Source organism: Plectrocnemia conspersa, unplaced genomic scaffold, assembly GCF_051122295.1.
Source record: "Plectrocnemia conspersa isolate PC_06_02 unplaced genomic scaffold, ASM5112229v1 ptg000009l, whole genome shotgun sequence".
NCBI classification, from domain to species: domain Eukaryota; kingdom Metazoa; phylum Arthropoda; class Insecta; order Trichoptera; family Polycentropodidae; genus Plectrocnemia; species Plectrocnemia conspersa.
The window spans coordinates 8,660,060-8,683,907 of record NW_028277173.1 but is presented as its reverse complement, the minus strand read 5'-3'; the positions used below and the strand labels follow the sequence as shown (position 1 = coordinate 8,683,907).

Below are 23,848 nucleotides of genomic sequence, written 5' to 3'. Positions count from 1 at the left end.
GTTTAAATATTATTTAGGAATTATATACATAAGCCAACAAACATCTGATGAAAAAATATTCAAAGAAAATCGCAGTCGTTTTTTGGAAAAGTTAAACTGTATGCCAGCAATAGACTACAATATAAAAATATTCCCTCACTTATTAACTATTCGTTCATATGTATAGTGGAAAATTTGTAAATTCTAATTTCTAACAAAAAAGTCTGTGTTTAAAATTGTCATCAATAATCAATGAATCTTCCGAGGTTTAACAGTTGCTAGTATAATAGCTTCAATAAAATGTACATAAACTTCACAGAAAGTTGTAAACTATATCCAGTCGTGCTTTTATGTGGTTTTAACTGTCGTTTGAATTTCAAGGCATAGCTATACACCATTTATCTCGAGTCTCAGAAATCGATTCAACGGCGGTCACTCGTTCCGATTATCTCTCCGATTCTTCACGATCTCCGAGATGATCGTTTTCGGAAACGATCGAACGGAACTCAAGTACCCAAAATTTGATCGATTCGACGCGGATCCAGATTCACCATCACAAAGTTTTTTCCCCCCATAATGGATCGTTCACCAAAAATTCCGATGCAGCATGTATTGATTTTGAATTTTGCACGGTAGACCGATAGAAGCGCTTCAACCGCTTATTTTCAGCAATTCCCTAACGGTCAGACAAATTTTGGAGCTATGCATACACACATACATGGATCTGAGTACACCATTAGCCGGGCCAGGCAATTAAGAATTACGTTATGTCATCATTAATCAGCACACATCTGCTGGCCAAATTCGCGCGTGTGAACCTAAACGGTCATGATTACCATGTTTTGCTGTATAGATTTGCGCAACTATCTACGAAATCACTCAATTTTTGCGTAATAAATATTTTTTAAAGCCTTCAAATTACACTAAAGAACGTCTATTTTGCTTTGGTTGTTCCTAAATTTGAAAAAATGCTAATAAGATGATAATAGAAACATATGTGAAATATGTATCAACAATACAATACAAATGGATAAACGTTCCTGTCCACTAAATGCTAACTCAATCCAGAGGTTCTATCTCTGTGCTTGATCATATGTTTTATTCTATATAGTATATCAGTTTATCTGTTGGTACATGAGAACAACTTCGACTGTTTCGAGAGCCAAAGGCTTGAAGAATGCTTCGCCTATTGTGTGAGCCTGTTCACGTGTTTATTTTGCGATTGATTATACACGACACTTTATAATATAAAAGAGTGTTTCTTGTAGTTGCAAAACCCAACTAGTAAGCGTAGGTAATGAATAGAATCGAGCTTTCCTTTATCCAGTGTTTCGGTATTCGCTGTATATGTTTTTTTATAAATGTTCTTAAAGTTTAGTAGACCGCATGTCACCGTTACTTTAAGTAACACTCACTGCAGTAATTTTCTTTGACATGTAATTGTCTTATATGAACACGGATTTACCAATTTACAGTTAGGAGGTAACTCGCAGTCTCCTAGAATTAACTATAAAACCAAACATGAATTAAAAAATGTGCTTAACCATATATTAGTGTAATTCCTAAGCAATCTAGGATGGTTGAGTACATTTGAAGTCATGATTGACATGTTTTGTCATACAGATTCGCACAGCTGCCAGCGAGCCCACTCTTATGCATTTCTGCCGATTCCAAAGTGTTTTCAATGAGAGTGGGATGTTTGTGCGATAGATAGCAAGGTTGCTAGATTGATCAAACCGCTTTGTATGTGCGAAACGACACCTTGCCATATTGCGACAACGTGCAACTTTTGCCAATGCTAAGATGTGCCTACCAACTTTTGCAATTTTGAAATTCGGCGGCAATCAAAGGAATTCGAGTGGTTATACCAAAGCGAGCCAAACCACCCACGTGTTGTTGGCAATTAACACTTGGGGGCCGTGACCGAGGCTTTATATTACAGTTTGTTGAGTTTTAACTCTTAACGTGCTAAGGAATTAAGACAACGTTCCCGCAATACTAAACGATAACGCGAGCAAGAAATACCATCAAAATGTTAGAAAGTTTCAAACTGCGGTTAAAAGATCAATACTCACATCAAAAGTACTTTCGCTCACAACTCGCTCTTTCATAAAAGTTTTCTTTTATTTCAATTTATGTGAGCGGTGAATTTAAAAGTAGCCCTAAAAGAAACGTTTGAATTCCCTATGATGCAATTAAATTTATCGACGGTATTAACCTTTAGAAGTCCAAAGGCATGTACATATATGGCACGATTTTATTGCTTTTGACGTGGATTTTTGACTTCTGAGAAGGGATAGTTGTTTTTTGTGCTCTCCTATTGGTTAAAATTCAGTTTAGATATGCTTCATTCGATTCTCACTTATTGTAAGTCATAGTATTGTTACAAAAAGTTTTAATATGAACGCCTAATACAAAAAAATAGAGAGATAAGAAAAAAACAAAAAAATTTAAAACCATTGATATCTGGTCTTGAAGCAATATGTGCTTATATTTAAATTTAAGGACAATAAAACTAAAAACCTTTTACAAATTTTAGTGAAAGAAAAACAAGTAAGCACTAATTTAAGTATTTATATTTAACCATTGCTATGTGATCTTCAACCTCTATATTCTAAAGCAGTGTGTGTTGGTATATGTGTGTGCTTAGATTAGCGGGTTAGTGTAGTTACGGAAAATATTTTTATAATATTCTTTGCTATGAAAATGACAATGTCTTTTGACTGTATTTGCAGGCTTTTATGAAGTTAAGCTTTATGTAAAAAGATGTAATATACATTATTAGCATAGCTACATTTTGTTTGACTTGCAATTTAAAAAAATAATTACTAATGTTACTCCACACAGAGTAAGCATATGCCAAAACAGGTCTAATTATTTGTTTGTATATAAATATTTTTTGTGGTAAGCGCGCTCTTTCAATTAAATATTGCTCTAAGGGTCATAATAGCGGCAAGCCATTTAAAGCCAAGTACCTAAATGTGATTATTAAATTTGGGCTAGGAGTTCAGGTGTAAGCTTATGTATTGAACGCTAGATTTCCATTCTAAATTACAGTCCTGCTATTTTTGGAGTGGCGGTGGCAAACTTTATCCACGTTTCGAAAATGTAATTAATTCTGCTTTATTTTGATTGATTTTAATTTTCTACCTTCTGAAATATTTATTTAAGATTTAAAAAGTTTTTTTAATGTGTTCACGATTGTCAGCGTACATAGATAAACGTGTATACAATATAAAACGAAACGGTCCGAGTAAACTTCCCTGAAGCACTCCCAACTGTAATTTAGGCTGTATCGAATATAAATTATTTGGTGAAATAGCATAGCTACTACTTCTCACGTATAGTCGGGGGCTTTGTATTTGAATAGTTTGTGAATTAAACCGACATGTCATACCGTGTCGAAAGCTTTGTCTATATATAAATTTTGGATATAAAAATTAGCGCATATATGTGCCCCGACAAATCCTGTCTAGTGATTTTTGCTGAAGCCGTACTGTTCGTTAATAATTTTATTCCACAAAGATTTAAAACGTATTAATGTTATTTTTTCAAATATTTTACTAAATGCCGGTTAAAGAATATCAACAATGTGAAAAATGCTGGAATTTGAACCAACGATCTTTTTATCGCTTCATTTGATGTCAATACAATATCATATTTTTTTTAAAATATGTTCCGATTCAACTCTCAACACAGACAATCCGAGCAAATATCATTTCCCCGATAATTGGGTCTAAAAGTCCTTTGAGAATTGAAAAGTCGTTGTTTTTTCTCTTTCTCTTCGTCGCCGTAGATTTCCCAAAGTGTTTCGTATTACCCTGTCCCGATGCCGGGAAAGCATTTTCCCTAACAATGCAAACACTCGTGTCTCACTCAAATATTGTCTTTTCTCATAGCGGTTCAGTTCTTACCGGAGTTCCTTTTGAGTCTCCGCTTCCCTTGGCTTTGTGCTCTTACGCGAATAAATACATACAAAGTTACAAGAAAACGATACGCGTTTGAAGCGAATGGTTCTTAACGAGAAGGCTCTGAATTAAAATTGAAGCCTTGGATTCGTGTATTTGTCTGTCTCAGAAATTGATTGTAAATGCCTAGTAAACGGATGGAGTAAAACACGTGATGCGTATTTTATATGGAGATTTTGAATCAGCTATGCTATCGACTTGCTAAACAGGTATTATGTTTGTTTATTGAAAGAATACTCCATGAGTCATTTTAGCATATTTTATATAAATCTAGCGCTGGATTATCCTCTCCTTGAAATCATACCCATGATATTTTATCGAACAAGTTACTGATTGTAACGCGAACTATACAACAAAGTGGCGTTGTTTTTTTATTGCTATATTTAGAAGCACTTCCTTAATACCGATTACTTCCTTTGCGGCTTACAATCGAATCTATAAAAACATTCAATAAGAAACGGACGTCCATTCATTCATTACGGTGTGATAATGTCCTTGTTTTTTTTAGGTCGCAGTTAATATATTCACAAGCAAAACTCGAATGCTGCTTGAGGAACCATTAGCGTTATTTTAAATAATTTTCGCTAAATATCATACTTGATTATAGATGTCGTCATTTTTGATCAAATCTTACTCTAGATTCCTCGAAAAATTTTATTACAATTTCTGACAATGTGTCGAAAGATCGCTTTAGACATATGTTCGACAGTGTCCTTAACTTGGGACCCATCATTGATTGATAGATCACAATTCTTTGCTGTCGGAGGTATTCGAACAATTCTTTTCCAACATCCACAGCTTGAAAGCGCCAATTCTTCGTCTGTCCTTTTTTACCTCAGTCCATGCCTCAATTCTATTGATCTAATTATACGAATTAGCTTTACACTATTGATTCTATTTTTTATTTCAAGCTCCCAACTACTTTTATGAAATGGCGTTGACCCAATATAGACGAACTAATTGTTTTCCTTTTTGAGTTGTGTATGCTAATTAATATGAGCTTCGTTTAATATAGATTTCTTAGGAAATATACCTATTAAAGAAAGACTCATGACGTGACTTTAACCTCTATATTTTATAAACTCGGCAACGAGCGTTTCCACTGCGACGTAAATTTTTTACTTTTGAGAAGGGATAATTGTTTTTTGTGCCCTCCTATTGATCAAAATTCGGTTTGAATGTTCTTCATTTCATTCTTACTTCTAACTTCTCATCATATCAATATTTTCTGTCGTCGTTTCTGTTATTGTTTTGGTCCTTTTTTAAGTGGGACAACAATTGAGTTTGTAGTGCTATTTGTAAAATATAAAAGGTTATTCATATTTTTAAAGAAACAGATTTTATTTTTATTGTCAGAGAAAGAAAAAAAATTATAGTGTCATAAACATATTTTTAGTCCTGATAAAAATATTTTTATTTTTGAAAAGTGTGTTTTAATACTAGACTAGTATTAAATTTATTATTATTTAAAAGGACCTCAATTCTGCTGTAGAATTATTGACTCTAAATATAACTTAATTATAAATTGTGAACATATCTAAGAGTTAAAGTTAGTTGATGACATCTCATGTGACAACTTGAACTCTGCTCTCCGTTTCCTGCACGCGAAGCGCATTGTCGAATTTAAAAATTAACTTTGCGCATGAAATACGATACACTCGTTCCGAGGAAAAGTTTCCAGTCTGGTCCCGAGCGACTTCGGCAACTTCTTAATCTTCAACACTCGTGCCAGTTGATCAAATTTCCTCTCCTAGCCTCTGCTGTTTCAGACATACGATATCGGACCGAAACTAAGCTAAATGCGCTCGAAATTTAATATGAAATTATGAAATCGCTCGCTGAAATTGAAAGCGTTCCTCGAGACTACAGTGTTTCTATATATACACAAACACAAATACATATTGGAAGCGTAAACTGGTCCTGGTTATCGGATTCCATGACCGTATACGTAGTACTTGAATCTGCTGAAACTAAAAAAATAACACCGCCGCTCAACCTCAAGGTCTTCTACTCTCAGATCAAAGCAAAAAACATAATATTGAATCTATCCAGCTCCTTTAAAAGAATTTATGCAAATATGCATCGAAGGTATAGGTACTCTTACCATCCATCGGGAGTTTCGTGTTTCGGCAGAGTTAATCCTCGAGAGGTTGCTCCTTCTCTTCTCCCGTCTGCATCTCGAGAGTTTCACTAGGGCGTCTCAAACCCTCGGTTTTCGTAACAGAATTAACAAATTTCGAAAGCGAATTAATGAATAATATGGCTCTTGTGCAAGATCTGCTGCTACTGGCCCCCTTGCCTATTCGGCCGTGCGAACTTCTTGACCGGTATTTCCCGGGCTGAGTCAAGATATTCAACAGCCATTTTTTAATGATTAACTACCGTAAATAGTGCGTTAGTCACCATTTTTGAGTAGGATTAACATTTGGGCACTTCAATTAGATATTTTTAAGAAAACCTAGCAGTGACTCAAATTTAATGTATAATAAAATACTAAGCATTACATAAACATATAGTGATAAAGCTATCGACTATTTCGCATAAATAAACAAAACATTGGGGAATTTCTCCTAAAAATAAGATAATTGGTTCACTAATTAATTGCGGACATACATATGGTAGAAACATATGACTTTTTTATACGTATCTGTATATTCATAGATATATTTATTCCTGTTTTTTTAAATGCTAAAATATTTAACTATATTAGAAAGTTTATAGAGCCATTGTTACTATATTTTTATTGGATCAATATTATAATCTACAATTATAAATGTAATTAAAAAGTAAATGGAGTATTTTGTAACCTTACTGAATAAAGTAATACAGCTAAACTATGTATAAATTGAGTTTTTTAACATATAAAAAAATGGCGAAATTATTGTTCAATATCTAACTCGTTTATGTGATGCATACCAGTCCCTATACATTTTTGACGTAATTCAATTTTAAGTGTCATCTCTAAATCAAGAGTTATAATCTAATTTTAAAGGACAAATTCATTCAAAATATTTCCTAGCTATTAATTGGTAACTTTTATATTACTAATAAAATATTTTATATTTTTTAATGTGTATATATCTTTTTTATGCTAATATAATATAACACATCAGCAAAAGTGAAAATCGTTACACTAATTAAACATGCTTTATATAAACATACATAATATAAACATTTCCTATTTTCCTAAAATATCGTTTCTTACTTCTCCGGATATTGATACTTCGGAAACGCTAATTGAAACCAATGTTTCGGAAACAATTATTAATGGAAAGAGAAAATTTTATGAACAAATCATTTTAGATACAAATTATGGCGGATGTAGTAATATGTTTAATCTTATATTTTATTACCGATCATCAAAACTTAATTTATATTATTTATATAATATAAAATAAGTTTTGACGTATGCGGATGCTGAACAATATACTCATATATATATATATGAGTATATTGTTTAGCATCCGTATCGATTGACAAGAAACGCGAATTGAAACAAATCGCAAGACTAATTTTAACCCTTAACGGTCCGATGACGCCGCTCTCGTGCGCTCAGTGACATGCATTATTTTTTCCATCTACACCTACATTCATTCTACATTCACGAACCACATAAGTGTCCACTTAATTGGAAACCGCATTTGTCGGTGGTGTCATTAAAATTATAGCAGTGCTTCGGGTGTTTGCGGAAATCAAATAATTTATTCGTGAATCGCATCGCGCAGTTTACAGTTAGTCCATGGGAACTCGTTCTCATTGTCAGATGAAAGTGTCTATTGTCAACCAAAAATGATAACAACAACGACGCCATATTGTGTGTATGTGTGTTATATTGCGCATTTATTGCGAATTCTCGTCGCGTGCGAGTGCTATGAACTCGATTCGTTTCAGTATGTAAACACGCGTGCGAGTTTTTATTTTGAAAGTTCACCTCCAAATATTTGGATGAATCACTTTCTTGTACCTGTATATTTGTACTATAAGAAATAGAGTTGACAGTGAATTATTTAGTATGCTAATGAATTAGAACAATGTTTGGTATTGATGTTTATTTAACAATGTTTTTCTATTTGAAAAATCTTGAAGAAAGAACGCGAAAAGAATTAGAAAATTAGAAAAGTGTATCAAGTACTTAAAAATACTTTATACTTTCGACTTTAAAATGCAGTATACTTTCGATTATCCGGGCTTATACTAGAGAGGAAGGGCGTGGATAATTTATCAATTTATTTGATTTTAATTTAGAATTGGCACTTTTTTTTATTTATTCGGAAAATTTGCGATTTACATTTGCTCTTAAGAATCAAACAATAATTCAAGAATATCGGCACAATTTTTTCTAAGGTCTGTTATATCGTTATATTCGAATCCCTTTTGGTCGATGTAGTCCAATTTGAACAGAAGTCAGTGCCGTCTTGTGAATAATGTAATTATTAGTATCTTCTTCGCTTGTATCCTTTTTTTATTTGAATGATAATATAAAATCTCCCGCAATTCACTGCCAGCAATTAATCGCTAGCAGTTTAACGCCGCGTCAATTGATCGCATAAACAATCCATAGCCCACAAATATTAGCTAGCATATTTTCAAAGCAATTTAATTTTTCAACATTTTCAAAGCAATTTAATGTTTTTATTAATCTGCATATTTCATATATATTACTTGCATCAGTTTCTTCAAAATCAAATACATATATTTTAACGTTAGGAAGAATCTTTCTCCGCGATCGAACAAGTGTTATTGGTTTTACTTTTGATCAAGATATTCCATATAAAGCATCGAATGTCGTCATTTTCCCCCCGTAAATTGCTCAAGCTACATTTTTCCTCATCAAGAGTTCTGAGAAGAACAACATGGTAAAGTCGTTTTATTGATAAAATAACACCATTTTCCATTGTTCGTTTCTAATATACTTTTATTCAAATAAGTAAGAATATTATCTATTAACAATACAGTGGTACATAGATTTTCGTTGACTTTGGTTATCGTCGGTTTCGGTTTTCGTCGTTTGCCTCGGATTTCGTCTGCATTAGCTTAACAGTGTTCGTGTTTTTGTGTTTTTTTTTGAATGCGAGTGTTAATACATACAACAATTACATGCCTCGGTTTACGTCGGTTTCGGGTTTCAACGGTTGTTTTCGGACGCATTATCGACCAAAACCGAGGTACCACTGTACTACTTTATGTGACAACCCTTTACTTTTAAAAACTCTCACTTCAGAAACCCATTTGTTTTTAAATCAGATTTGATCTCTCTTTTCATCCATGCTTATTTTTAGTTATAATCATGTACAAAAAGATTTTTTATTTTACTTCTTTTAGATGATCTAGGTTTTTTTTCTTACTAAAAGCTTGGTTTCATGAGTAACAGATACATTTTCGCTATTCTCACTACTGTAATAAGCTCTTTAAATGATTTCAAAGTTTTAAATAATTGAATTTATTTAAAGCATGATTAATCTGCATCCGGATAATCGAAAGTACACTATATATATTTTTTATTTAAATTTATCAATTTTATTAAAATACTCGTATATTATTATTAAGCTTAAAAATACATAATTTTATGTTTAATGAAATTTAATTAAATCGTTTAATAAATATTTTATTGTACTTTTTTAGTGTTATTAATAAAATATGGTATTTTATAAAATCTAAAACAATTAATTTAAATGTCATCTACATTGCAGCATTTTTAACGCAAATAAATGATTTAAAAAAAACCCACTGCATGGCCTAATAATTCACATTATTAAATATGCAAAAAACTATTTTGTAAAAATTTGTCCACTTTAAATATGATGTATAAAACTTTTTTTAGTGTGTATGGTTATATTTTCACATCACTGACATTATAATTGCTCTTCTTAAACTGAGAGAAGTCTTCAATCATCGCATGACAGATAGTTAACGATAGATAAAGGTTATTATGTCGTTCGTGTGTGGTATTCGTTAACGATTTGTTTTCGAGTTCCGGCTCATTATTATAACAATAACACAATTTAGATTACTTCACGCTTGGCATATAAACATTACTGTGCATTTGAGTAAAAATAATTTTGTCACCTCTACTTTTTTATAAAAAAATAATTATATATGAATGGCCTTCATATCTATATCCTTATTGAAAATAATAATAATCATATATAGACAAATAAAAAAATATTTTATTTTCGATCTCCTTACAAAACATTCAGTTCGTGTTTTGTACGAATTCGTGACTTGCTCGTTTAACGCTTTTTTATGCGTGTATGTATGTGAATATATTACATAATATATTTTTTTAATATCGGTTAATATCCAATGGCTTTATATTCGAGCGGGTGTACATCAGGTGTGTGACCTTCACAAGGTGCATTAACCGTTTGAATCTTTCGTCACACATTCTTCACTATACAATCAACCTAATCTCAATAATTTATGTGCTACTCAGAAAATAGTAATAATTAACGATATTATAAAGAGATTTAAAAAAACGAATCTACGTTCTAAATCAATTAATATATTATTATGCGTAATGCAATGAATAATCTTATATGGCATCTGTTGCTTGTGCATCTGTCACGGCAGATAAATCTACAGACCCTTCGGTTAATTTGTATTCAATTGAGTGTAGCTATCGTTTCAGGGCCGATTAGATAGTTTTATTGCCATTGCGAATCGATGGTGACATTATACAGTCTCACCGGTGGGGTTGAGAATAATTGAGATTTGTAGAAGTTAAGTAGAGTTTTATTAAAATGTATGATTTCAATCAAGAATAGTATGAGGTAATGTCTTAATTGTTAACCCTTAGATATAAAATAATTACAATGCATATGTATCACGATAGATTAATGGCATCAATTTCAATCAGTCGAGGCTGAGATAATTGCAGTGGATAATTGTTTTTGATATATGTAGTTGAAATGGTTCGTTGTTTACCAATCGATATATCATGGTCTCAAATATGTGAGATCACAATATAAAAATAAACCAGATCTGTGTATAACGCATACATTTTTTCGAAAATAAAACATAAATATTTAATAATGGATGACTTTTTATGTACATACATATAATATATGCATGTACACACATATCTATAACAGTATAAATTTTTTTTTATTAATTCAAGAAGTCAAAATAAAATAAAATATATCTACAAAACATAATCACCCGTGCTGGATCGTAGTAAACATTGAACGGGATAATGATATAATTAATATACTTTATATATCTAAACAATAATTGCCGGGGTATTAGAATGTTTTTTCCAATCGATAAACACGGTGAAACATTCGAGCGGTACTCGGATTATTTTTTTGGTCTTTGTTTATTACAAATTAATTAAAATAATAATTTAAATGCCAATACCGGTAATACTGGTATTGAAAACATAATATAATACGTATTTAGAATGGCTCTCAATTATTTGTATTTTGCAACTATTCGCATATTAATTAATTAGTGCAAAAAATCACTTATTTAAAAAATATTTTTTTTAATCATAAATTACTTTTATAACTTCTTGAATTCTATAAAATATGCATAAAACATGCGAATTACTAATTGTATTAAAGCAGAAAAATTAACATTTTAAAAATATATTTTTTCAAATTTATTGTATATAGGTACAATAAATAATTATGTTTAGAACGAATTTTGTATACATAAATATCGGATCCGTATATTCTTTTGTTTTGTGCGTATTTGAATATAAATTAAATAATTATAAATAAATTAACCACGATAAAATTGTTGAACTGATTGAAATTGAATATTTCCGTCTTGAAACAACAAGTACAAAAAAAATTGCTACATACACCTGTTTTTAAGGTTAGGCCTTTCCGACATTTTGTTTCGTTCAACGAACGAATTCTGCGAATTTCGGTCATAGTTGATACAACTGATATACAAAAGTTTTTCGAAGGCGCAAAAGCACTTTTTTTGTTGAGAAGAAGCGTCTCATTGTCTCACATTTTTCATGTTATCTTTCTAAAAAAATCTATCCCGCCAATATTTCTTAAACTATGTCATTTAAATAAAATTATATCGGAATACATTTTCACCAGTTTGCTTTAGAACTTTCTTTGGGTCAAGTTGTGTGTGTTTCCCAACTGTCGAATCATTTTGGAAGAGAATATGATCAGTTAAATCATATTTTCGCGAATAAAAATATGTATCTATTCAGATGTGATTTCACTGAAACCCCAGTGAAAATATACCTTTCTGGTAATAAACATTACTGCACCATACATAATACGTTTAAAGATTAAAATTTCTATGGCAATACTTGGCGAATGGTGTTCATTTATTTACAATACATAAAACTTACATGTAGTCTTCGTTAATTCAATTGACGGGTATGATATTATAAATAATAATAATTATTTACCTCAGATAGAATGTTTAACCTTAAATAATCGAGACTGATTAACGCAACCTGCGATAGTGCGATAAGATAATATACGACATGCGATTAGTGTAATTTAATCATAAAAATGCATTTTTTAAATAATACAACAAAACTATCGTTATATAAATGTTTATTCTTATAAAAATATAAATATAGGTTACTAGTTTGCTGATTTAGTTAGCATTAACGAGTCTTTTGAGACGATTTCATTTATTGTTTGTTCTATTATGTTTTCATTAAATGTGGATTTTGCTTACTCATAGGTGTACACTTAGCGTTTATTAATTCGTTATCATCAATATATAGTACGTTTTACACACTAGGTATGCGTAATTAGGAAACGAATAGTTTCATTTTTATTTATTCTTATTTTATGCATAGATGCGGAGGAGGAATAAACCGTATCTCCAGTCCGCCCTTGCCTGCGGTGGATGCAACTCGGTGCATAATTGAGATCGATCTCAATTATGCAAAACCGAGCAAGAGGTGTGCCTCGATAAGATAACCCATTGCTCAATCGAATACGTATTAATTCGCTTTACTTCTAAACGAACTCCATCTAACAGATTTGACGGTCGATAAAACTGGTTTATGCACAGGAAATTGTGAATCACACACTTCGGCAGATAAATCCATTTTTAATCGATCTTTTATTAGATTGATTTTTCAGCATTTTATGGCTATTTAATTTGTTCATATTTATAAACTTTTGATATGTGTGGGTCGTTCAGGCTCAACCGGTTTATCGACTACGATAGATACGATAGATAGTACCGCACCATTCCATTCGAATGAATCAACCAAAGTCGCTTTGTTGCGTTTATTGTTTGTTGACGTAGATATGCGGGCAATGAGTTATTGACCGGAAAAATTGGGAGTATTGGACAAACGTGGCGGGTGAAAATTATATAATATTACCGTAAACTAACCAAAATAAGCAGTCTTTATATTTGTTATCGGCATAACCTTTAACCATTCTGTATATCAAATATGTTATATTTCATATTATGTTCATCTAAATTTGCGTAATGTATCGATTGCTTTGAGTATATAAATACAAATTATATGAAAATATTAAATCTTTAAATAGACAAAGCAACACAACAAAAACGTGAAATTATTTCTGCAGTACAAAGTACTGCAGAAATATTTTTTTTATTAATTCTAAATAAAAAATATATAATAATAATGTTCTTATTAAAAAAATTATTGTATTATACACATTATATTTTGAAACCTAATCAAAGTTGATAATTTTGGATTATCCGTATTTTTAAATTTTTCGCGTACTCCCCCCCCCCCCAGCATTAGCCCGAATAAATGAGAGTATACCGTACTGAGTTATTAAATTTACATTTTATTTATTAGGTATTGATGATCTGTGAATTTACGAATAATGTTAAAAAATAAAATCGATAGTATTTATAAATCAACGAATTAAAAGCAGCATGTTATTCAACATATTTTTGCGGTTTATGGAAAAATCTTTTTGTAATGTATATGCGCTCTTTACCACAATGTATGTATAGATGCTCTTTAAAACTAGACTGACTTGCTGCTCATTTTGATATTTCCGCTTCTAAATTTATATTAAACCACTTATTAAAAAACGATCGTATTTGCCATAAACATCAATCAAAGCAGTAATCTTGACATTAGATATTCAGTTTTAAGCGTCTCAAAATCAAACATTGACAATCGGCAACCGATCAATCTGTACCGTTTCTTCTTCATATCTTATGACGAACTCAGCCTTGATATCTACAACTAGGGTCAAATCGTTCAAGTGCGTCAAACGGTCCCCAGTACGACACTGCACCGACTGCTTTGTTGCACGCTCTTCAGAATACGCACAATGTCGAGAATTCCTAGCGATTCCACTAATTGAGAATCATCAGCGGACTTGCTTTGCGTGACCGCTCATATCTGCTGCTTTTTTATCAAAGTGATAGAAATCTGGTCTCCGATCGCCTGGTGCACAGTCCGGATATGCTAGTTTATTTCTGCGAGTTGCACTTGTGCAAACCAGTGACCTAATTGTGGACTACACGCGCTCAGTGTGTACATAGATACGTGTGGCTGGTATTGTTGGTTAGAGAAAAAAAATTGTGAAAATGAAACGCCAGTTCAGAGAACGCACAATGAAAACGCCGTGACCCAAATGATCGTCGTAATGAGAATTAAACGCTTTAACGCTATGGATATGGAACAATATTTATGAATAATAAAATTTCAATTGACGTGACTGTTATAAAATTTATTGTATAGAATTGATTATTTACAAAACCATTTTATAGACTAGAAAGTCCATTAACATTGATAGTTGATTGTAACAATACTTAATATAGTAGCAGTAAGACGCAATTAAAGGAATTTAATGTAATCTTATTATTTAATTCTTACGGCGTATATCAGCACATCTTATAATATGAACTATTCCCAAAGATATCTCAATTTTGGTTTTAACTTTTCATAAATATTAGGACTTTCATCTTTGTTACATATTTAAGGTTTGCTAATCCTATGGGGTGACTTCGCAGTCAAAAAGTCGCCGGTGAAAACTGGTAATAATGTATTAGTTAAAATTACATATTGCGAGTTACTATGATAGGCGAGATCGTTTTCTCCGAGCGGTGGTGGAGAAGCTGGCGGAGGGATGATGTCAGTGGAAGATCCTCAGAGGCCTTGCAGGTGAGGCAACGACGATATATCGGAGGTTGGTCCCTCTGCAGTCGTGTCTGGTAGAGTCCCTTTCTGGTGATGGTCATTCATGACGTATGGTCCTCGACTACGTGCCGTATCCGTCGTTTTTTTAATTAGGTTTTAAAAGTCAGTCGTGCTTTGGCGGTTGATACTAGGAATTTCAATACCGGTAATACCAATATTGGAGCAAAAATTGACTTTCGATACTATCGGTATTACAAAATAAAATACTGGTAGTACCGATTTTTTCCACATTCCGTACATTTTATTTATAAAAAACGATATATATATATATATATATATATATATATATATATATATATATATATATACATATATATATATATATATATATATATATATATATATATATATATATATATATATATATATATATATATATATATATATATATATATATATATATATATATATATATATATATATATATATATATATATATATATATATATATATATATATATGGCTTATAATTACGAAATCGACAATGCCTTCATTGGTTGAAAACAAAAGTAAAGAATAAAATAATTATAATTATAGGGGACTAACATAAGTAGTGCTATCTGCATAGCTTATCAAAGTAAAATTATATTATGCAGTACTTACTTTTTTTACTCTATAATATTTACATAAACATCTATAACTTAGATTTAATTTATGTTACTTTTAACATTAATAGAAATAAATAAGCACATATATGAAAGATAGATGATTCTTAAATAAATATTATTGAGATATTCTTATATATATATATTTATATTAAATGTGCAATAATTAAAATAATAATATATAAATAAATTACATATTTATCATAATCATCACATATTGTAAATCTGTTCTTAGAAAGTTTCTACTAGCGAAAATATAATTTAACTGATAGGCGCTAGTGAAATTATATGCTGTTCTAAAATGTCTCTGAAACTTAATTTAACAGTTGCGAAACGTATATTTCTTGTTCAATGCAAATTCTAAAACTAATTACAATTTTAGAACTTTCATTGGGTCAAGTCTAAAATACAAACAAATCCAACTCATCTCTCAGGAGAATATTGAATTGAAGAATTCAATAGGATCCTTGGTATATTATTTGTTCATTATCATGTCAATTGAGTAACATCTGTTAAATTAAGAAATCGATTTCAATAATGTTGTACTGATTTCAATAATGCTGCGAATGTTTATTGCTTTAGAAGCCATCCATTTACAGAGATAATTATATAAATTACGTTCCGTAAAAAATGACGTGCTTGGAAAGTCCGTTACTTAATTTGTGTAATACTTACATTTTTAAAAAATATTAACTACAAAACATTCTGTATACATTGCATTAATAAGACAGACTTTAATTTTATTATTAAATAAATATTATTTTTGCCCCATTTATGTTATTATACTTTAGTGACTTAGCTGGTAGTCACCCACGTCGCTTTTTTTTATTTCGCAAGGAAAAATATCAAAATTAGAATATAAGAAAAAAAATTCTTAGCACTTCTTTTGCGCTTTCTTTAAATTCTGACACATTGCAATGACATAATAAATACATATACAAAAACAACTATTGTATATTTTTTCTACCAAACAATCGATTCCGGCTCAATCACAACGGTGACGCATTTACCTGTTTTTAACTCATTGTTTTTTTCCTTCTATAGTAAAATGAAAGTGAAACGTGATAGCAAGTCGATCAAAAAGCTGTGTGAGTGAAATAGTGCTACCGATATAAATTAATAATAATAAAAATGTCGCTGAATCAGCCGGCTCTGGTGGCGATAACGCCACAAACGCCGCACAACAACAACAGTTTCGTCAAGAACATAACAACCAGAAGCAGTTTCTGCGGCACACCCACCTCTTCCGGAAAGTCCTTCATGAACAACCGAAAGAGCTGGAACGGCAACGGCACGCTGCCTCTGCAGATGACCACGCCTTCGTCCATCGACGACTTCTCTCCCCTAGAGCGGAGTCCGACGCCCTTGATGGCCACGTTCAAATCCAAAAAATGCCAAAGAGAAGACGAGCACCAAAGAAACGGAAACTACCAAAGAAACGTCATACTGGAGTGCGAATCCGAGAGGGCAGATGCTAAATTGTCGTCGCCAAACTTAAACGGGAATTATTCGGATAGGGTTAAGGGCGATGAAATATTAACACCGAACGGAAACAGGCCAGGATGCGAAGGAAATGAGATGAGAAGAAGCGCAGGAAATGGACACGGCAGGAGGTACGCGGAAATAGGAAACTGGGGTGCTAGGTGAGTCTCGCATTTGCATGTATTGTAGTATGTAATATTGTTTTCTACAACGGGGGTTCAAGGTTCGCCGTAAGGCATTTACATATTTAATATCGAGCTTGGATGCTAAATTTAGCAATATAAAGTCGTTTATCAAACCTTTTTTTAAACGGAGGTATGTCGATTGATGTATACATATTGAATGAGAAATGTGTGCAGAATTTTAGTGATTGTTAATGCACTATCATAAAGCCAAAGCAATTTATAACTTAATTCAAATCACGCCGTTCATCATAAGTCAATTACGACCTATGTTCTCCTTTCGCCTCATGTTATAAAGTTAATTTCTAGAGTTTCTACCTTACATCTAGCTCTCGAGCGCTGCTTCTATAATTATGCATACAAATACAATTGCAGCAATACTAATAGTATCTAAAAAAATGCCTTTCTTTTCATCAATGCAACATATTATAAATTATTATTATTATAGAAATTTTATTTTTATAATATCATTAATTTTCAGTTTAGTTGTTCACTAATATTACAGGCTAATTTTATTATTGTGAAAAAATGTAATGAAACAAATATTTTTTTATTGCCACAAAGATAAGAAATTCTACTTACATCCAACATTTACAACCCCATTCAAACTCTTATGTTTTTAATTTTTTATTGTGTCTGAGAGGTCTGAATTAATGATTACTGTATAACTATAAATTAGGTTTTCCTAAATTTTCCTAATCTCACGAATGAATATCGAGATGATTAATTCAAATCAAGCTAGGTCTACATAAAAAAGAATATAACAACTCTAATGATAAGCTACTTTTAGCTCATAGAAAATGTCCTAAAATCTTGTTTTTTAGTATCGTACAATTCGTCGTTTATCAACAATTTGTTTAAACTAAATAGTAATGATTTATTATGACATCCTACAACGTATATATTATTTTTTTATTATAGCTTAATTTTAAGTTTTACACTATAATTAAGTTAAAAAATATTTTTTAAATAACGCAACAAAAATATAAAAATAAATACAAGTATATACTTATTAAATAATTTTAAATTATTTGATAAAATTAAACACTATAACTCCTGTAGTTTTAATCAGATTTTAATAAATTATTTCGGCTAAGTTATTTGGCAAGTCTGATGCACACGCTTATTTCAAAATAGTTGAAATTGCCAACCACGTTAATATTATTTATAAAGAAAAAGTAATATGTACAAATAAAATTATAACATAATTAGTATCCCGAATAAAACTTAAAATATTATATTTCTATTTTAAATCCAAAAATCAATTTTATATTAAATTTTTACGATACATTTATTACAATTATCAGTCGCGAGTGATATAATAAATAAATTATTAACTGCCTTGCCTTAATTATATACTAAATTTAAGTTGTAAATAAATTTATCAATTTATTTTATACTTTTTTTCATGTATCAAAAGTCTTATTAAATATTTATTTTATTTAAAGTAAAATGAATACAAATATTTTTAAATGATTTTTAACTGCTGCTATTTTGAAAACATGTAGTTAAAATATGCTAAATCCACAGTTGCATTCAAAGCAGATAGTGAGAAAAGGGACAGGGATTTGAAAACGTTATAATCCCATACGTACCTTAGTTTTTTTTTATTTTTATCGTGTCTTGAAGATCGGAATTAGGGATTATTTTTTACGTTTAATTCTGGTGATACTTATATATTTTCTCATTCTCATAATTAATTAAACCTGAGCTAGGTCGTACACATTAAGTATTGAAAATTCTCTAATAATGAGCTACTTCAGATCAAAAAAATCTTATGTATTCATACTATTAGAATATTTAAAATTCACCAAATTAAATACAATACGTTTAAAGTTTTTTTATGTATGTAGTGTTTCTTCTCGAGAATTTTTAGAGTAAAATGCATAATTATCATTTTTCATTTATTGCTAATTTTAAATAGTTTTTTGGTAAAAAAATAATTTAACCAAATATTCTAATGGTGTACAACCGCGAAAATTTTTAAAACAATTAATAGTTTTAATTCGATAGATTAACAGCTGCATTCAGAGCAGGTAGTAAGAAATGTGACAGAAAGTTCCGTTCAACATATTGTTTTATGACCGACTATTTAACATAAAAATTAAGAATGCAAGGACAACTTACTTAAAAATGATTATATGTATTATCAAGTCTTTGGCAAGGATTCGTTTGTCGAGTAAATAAAACATGAGTCAATGCTTTCATGTAAATTCTATATAAATCATATGATAACATGTTGACACTTTTTGCAAAATACGAGGGAAATATCATGTTGTGAAAAGTGACCGTTAATTAAACATACAGAATATTAATAATATATCACATAATAATTTAATAATTATGTTTTACCATTCCTTGCGGTAATTAAACATTTACTAAATATTTTAGTCAAAATTTAAAAATTATTTCATACAAAAATTTAAAATAACGTAATAAGTATGTACTTGTATGTTTTAATATCTGCTTTACCATTACTTTTTGCTTATGTTTTAATTATTAAAAATAATAAATATTGACCAAATTTTAAAAACATAATAAAATACATTCTCCATTTCTAATAAATATAGAATTTTTTTATTTCACTTTTATTATTTTTTCAAACGGTTGATACAAATAAATAATAATACAAATTCGGTAAAATGTTCAATTATACCGACTTTTTATACAATACAATCGATGATAGCAAAATTTATATATTCTAGTTATCTTATCTTCGTGGCAAAAACATGCAAAAAATGTATATTTATTTATTATTTGTAAAATGTATTTTAGTATTTGCAATTCAATTGTTCAAATAACATTTTAGTATTCGCAATTCAATTGTTCAACAATAATTCACAGTTTGATAATTACCCGTTAACCATTGAGGGTCGCAATTGCAGCAAGCGCACACTTGATATAGTTGTACACTTCTGCATACCATTGAGACGTTGAATCTACACTAGATACTTACCTTTCCAAGAACCGTTTCCAACAATCAATCGAGTGGATAGCTTCTATGCGAAATGGTACTCTCGGAAGCATTAATATTTCTCCATCGTCCACATCTTAGTCTTTGCGTAGTAATCAAAGTGACCGTCCGGCGCCACGGTCGTCCATAATGATCCTGTATTTATGACCATTATATTTTATCCGAGTACAGAAGTCTCTATCAGTTGGCTCGTCCGGTTTATTACAAACAACTCTCGGTTAGTTTGCCGCCGCTGCTCTCTCTCTATCTTGTTTCCTTTATCTTGTTGGCCGGCTTTGGCACCGCTGTTATTCTGTGTAATAATATTCTTTTGCGGTCCGATATATAATAAACATTTCGCAACAAGCAAAAAATCTAGTATAGGGTATTAAAGTAAAAAAATACTGTTACGGTTTTTAATGTGTAGTGTTTTGATGATTCTGCGTTTTTCGATAATGGGATCCATTTTAGCGGACTGGCCCCGTAGCGGTATAGCTTAGTTGTATTGTTTATGTTTCAAAATTATAGAATAATATATACCATATACAACTTATAAGAAACAGTTTGCGGTATTTCAATAATTCAAAATTAATCAATACTATTTTTAAATGTGCCACTTGCTATCATGTAATTGGATTCTCAAATTTTATTAATAAATTATTACAAATAAAAAAATTTACACATTTTGATTATGCGGGTAATGCTGGAGAGTAAGGGTACGGAAAATCCATAATATAATTTATTTACAATAATTAATAAAATAAATAATTTTTGAATATCAGTAATATATTTTTATAAGAGCTATTATATCGACATGGTCGATGTAATCCATAAAGCATATAAGCATTGACTAACAAAGAGTAAATAGATTATTAATGCACTGATTGTTGTGAGACTTTTAATAAAAGTAATTTTACTTACTTTTTTGTGATTTAAAATGTTGATCCAGTATTTTCGAATATGTTCCGATTTTTATTGATTTGGATGATTATTTTATAGTTCCCACTTTTAGTCAGACTAGATAACATAATTTTGTATATTTTTACTTCCAAATCAGATACCACTTGATTTTTATTATTTAGGTTTTTTCACATGCAAAACTTTATCTACTTAAACTTTTTTCCGACAGGTCCGCAAAAAATACGTTAATAAAATTACACATTTTGCGGTGTAGATTTTTACGTATTTTACCTGCTATATTGTATATGTGAGAGTGTTTTAGAATAGTGGGAGTACAGTAGATTATTAAGTCATATTGAGACATATATGGAGTAAGCCAATTTACACTTTAAGTTATCGATAAACGACCAGATAAGTCAAAAAATATATATGTACATTCCTACACATTTTAAAAAATGAGGCCAATATGATTCATAATGTTATTATTTATTTTGGATTAACAATAATCAAAGATGATGTAATATTTACAAAATAATTTATTCTGCGAATATTTGCAATTAGTGTGATCACATTTGCGAGACCATTACTAATCCATAATTCAATTCCTCGCCAAAAAAGCACTTGTTTTACAAAACAAATATTAATATAATTACATGGTATAATATAGTTACAGAATCGTTCTTAAAATCAATGCCATTATTATTTGATTTATTTTTACTGACAGTCTCATTACTATATTAATCTGTTTTTGTTGTTTTTTCTTCTTAAAAATAAACATTTTAGCACAAGGACATTGCACGGTTGACTCATTCTTTCTAAGAAGCATAAAATTATATTCAAACGACATTTTTTATACTAATTAACTCAGTATGGTTATACCATTATGCCAACTTTTTAAAAAAATTTTTTTTTAAATAATCATGATCTCATCTGGTTATTATCTTAGCTTGAACTAAATGTTAATAAATAACTTGGAATATTTATTACATTATTACACTGATCCGCGCAAATTCAGATTCACTCTCTTTATAAAAATACATGAGTCGCTGTGGAGATGGTTGATCGACAATCAACTATCTTTCAGCATCGCCAAATGTTGATGTTTTCGGCGATAGCTATGAGGAGCTGAAAAAAATATGGAGAGTGGTGCTCTTCTATTTTAGGTCTGCACCATATCATTGTGGAAACCGATCAACTCATGATGGTCAAATTTGTAATAAAAAAAATGTGATTAGTATTATTATGTACATATATGTTTAATTCCGTAGTGTACAAAAAATACGATACTTTCTAACCAGATAAAAAATGTATACCAAATTAATAATTGATCTTATTTGTTACATCTTTCCATGATGATGAAATGAAATTAACTAAAGTTGAAGCAGGCTAATTATTATCCACTGTCGCTTAGAATTTCCGTAACCTGTCGCACACCTGATTTAAATCTATCATATATGGTGTAAATAATAAATAGTAAAGTAAATTCAGTTCCATCAAAAATGTCTTTAGATACTTTCAATTGTTCTAAAGCTTTGTCTGTTGTATCATCATAACTATACTTCGTTTTATTTAACAGAGTCACTTTGAGACTTATCTCGTATTTCACAACGGTATTTATTGGTCCGCTTGCGCCGAGCAAAGTTGTCATAGATGTTCCAACTACTTCATTGTTATTCCGACACTCGCAGCGCACGGACAAAAGTCATCAAATCAAATTGCTATCGCTATACATACGTAAATGATAAAGATTAATAAATTATTGATTTTGATAGTTTATAACTTGGAAATGGATAGACTTCAAAGTGACTCTGTTAAAAGAAACGGAGTATACATTGAAATAAATTAACAGTTTAAACATTCTTCTAGAATCTAGAGTCTAGACCATAAATTAAAAAAAAACACCTAAACTTTATTGAATAAAACCATTGAAACGTACAATATGTTCATGTCGATACATTGTGATACATGCTATTGTATTAAGCACCCGCTGGATCAACCAAGCAACTCTAGATAACTTTTTTAAATTCCATTTGAAATTAATGAATGCGTTTTATCGTAAAATGATAAATTTGTCTTTACTTAAACCATTACCTGATGTTTCAAATAAAAAATACCAAAACAGCTTGAAAAAAAGTCGGGTCCACCTCGTAAGGATTAATATTTCAAGCTGATTTTAAACGTGCAATTTGCATAGACTATTATAAAATAATTATTATTGCTATTTTAATTATTTCTGTGGTCAAAGAGTATTTGATTATTATCTGATTTTTCTCCTACTTTTTTTAAAACTGTAAAAAGTACTTGTACTTTAATATTGTAGCAGCAAATATCACTAGTTTTTATATTATTTTCCTACAAAAACTCATAAATTACCGCGTTACGGGGAAGACACTCTAAATTGATTTATACACGTGACGTATGACATTCTGTGCCTTGCCGGAAGTACCGGAACAATGTCGCGAGTTTATACAGAACGCACGGAAGTACGGTACGTTAACTTTGTAGACGACATCAGAGCATATGCCTCTCTAGCGAGTTTACATTGTAATAATAATAACACTAATAAAAATACTACACAAAAATAATATATAAAGAAATGTTTCATATTCTCGCAATACATCCTATTTTCTCGGAACTAATCTCAACCGTCTGTA

The 23,848-nt window shown here is 30.6% G+C and overlaps 1 protein-coding gene across 12 annotated transcripts in view; it reads left to right on the top strand.

Moving 5' to 3' along the window:
* The window catches only part of spri (Src homology 2 domain-containing protein sprint), a 280,246-nt gene that overhangs the window by 140,584 nt on the left and 115,814 nt on the right, over positions 1–23,848 (top strand). For 4 of the 12 annotated variants that reach the window (XM_088193642.1, XM_088193638.1, XM_088193640.1 and 1 more), the window contains exon 2: positions 16,722–17,320. The exons of the other annotated variants lie outside the window; for them this stretch is intronic. In XM_088193642.1, the coding sequence (XP_088049768.1) occupies positions 16,809–17,320 (512 nt within the window). In that variant the 5' untranslated portion in view covers positions 16,722–16,808. The remainder of the gene's footprint in view (positions 1–16,721; positions 17,321–23,848) is intronic. 12 annotated transcript variants of the gene reach the window in all.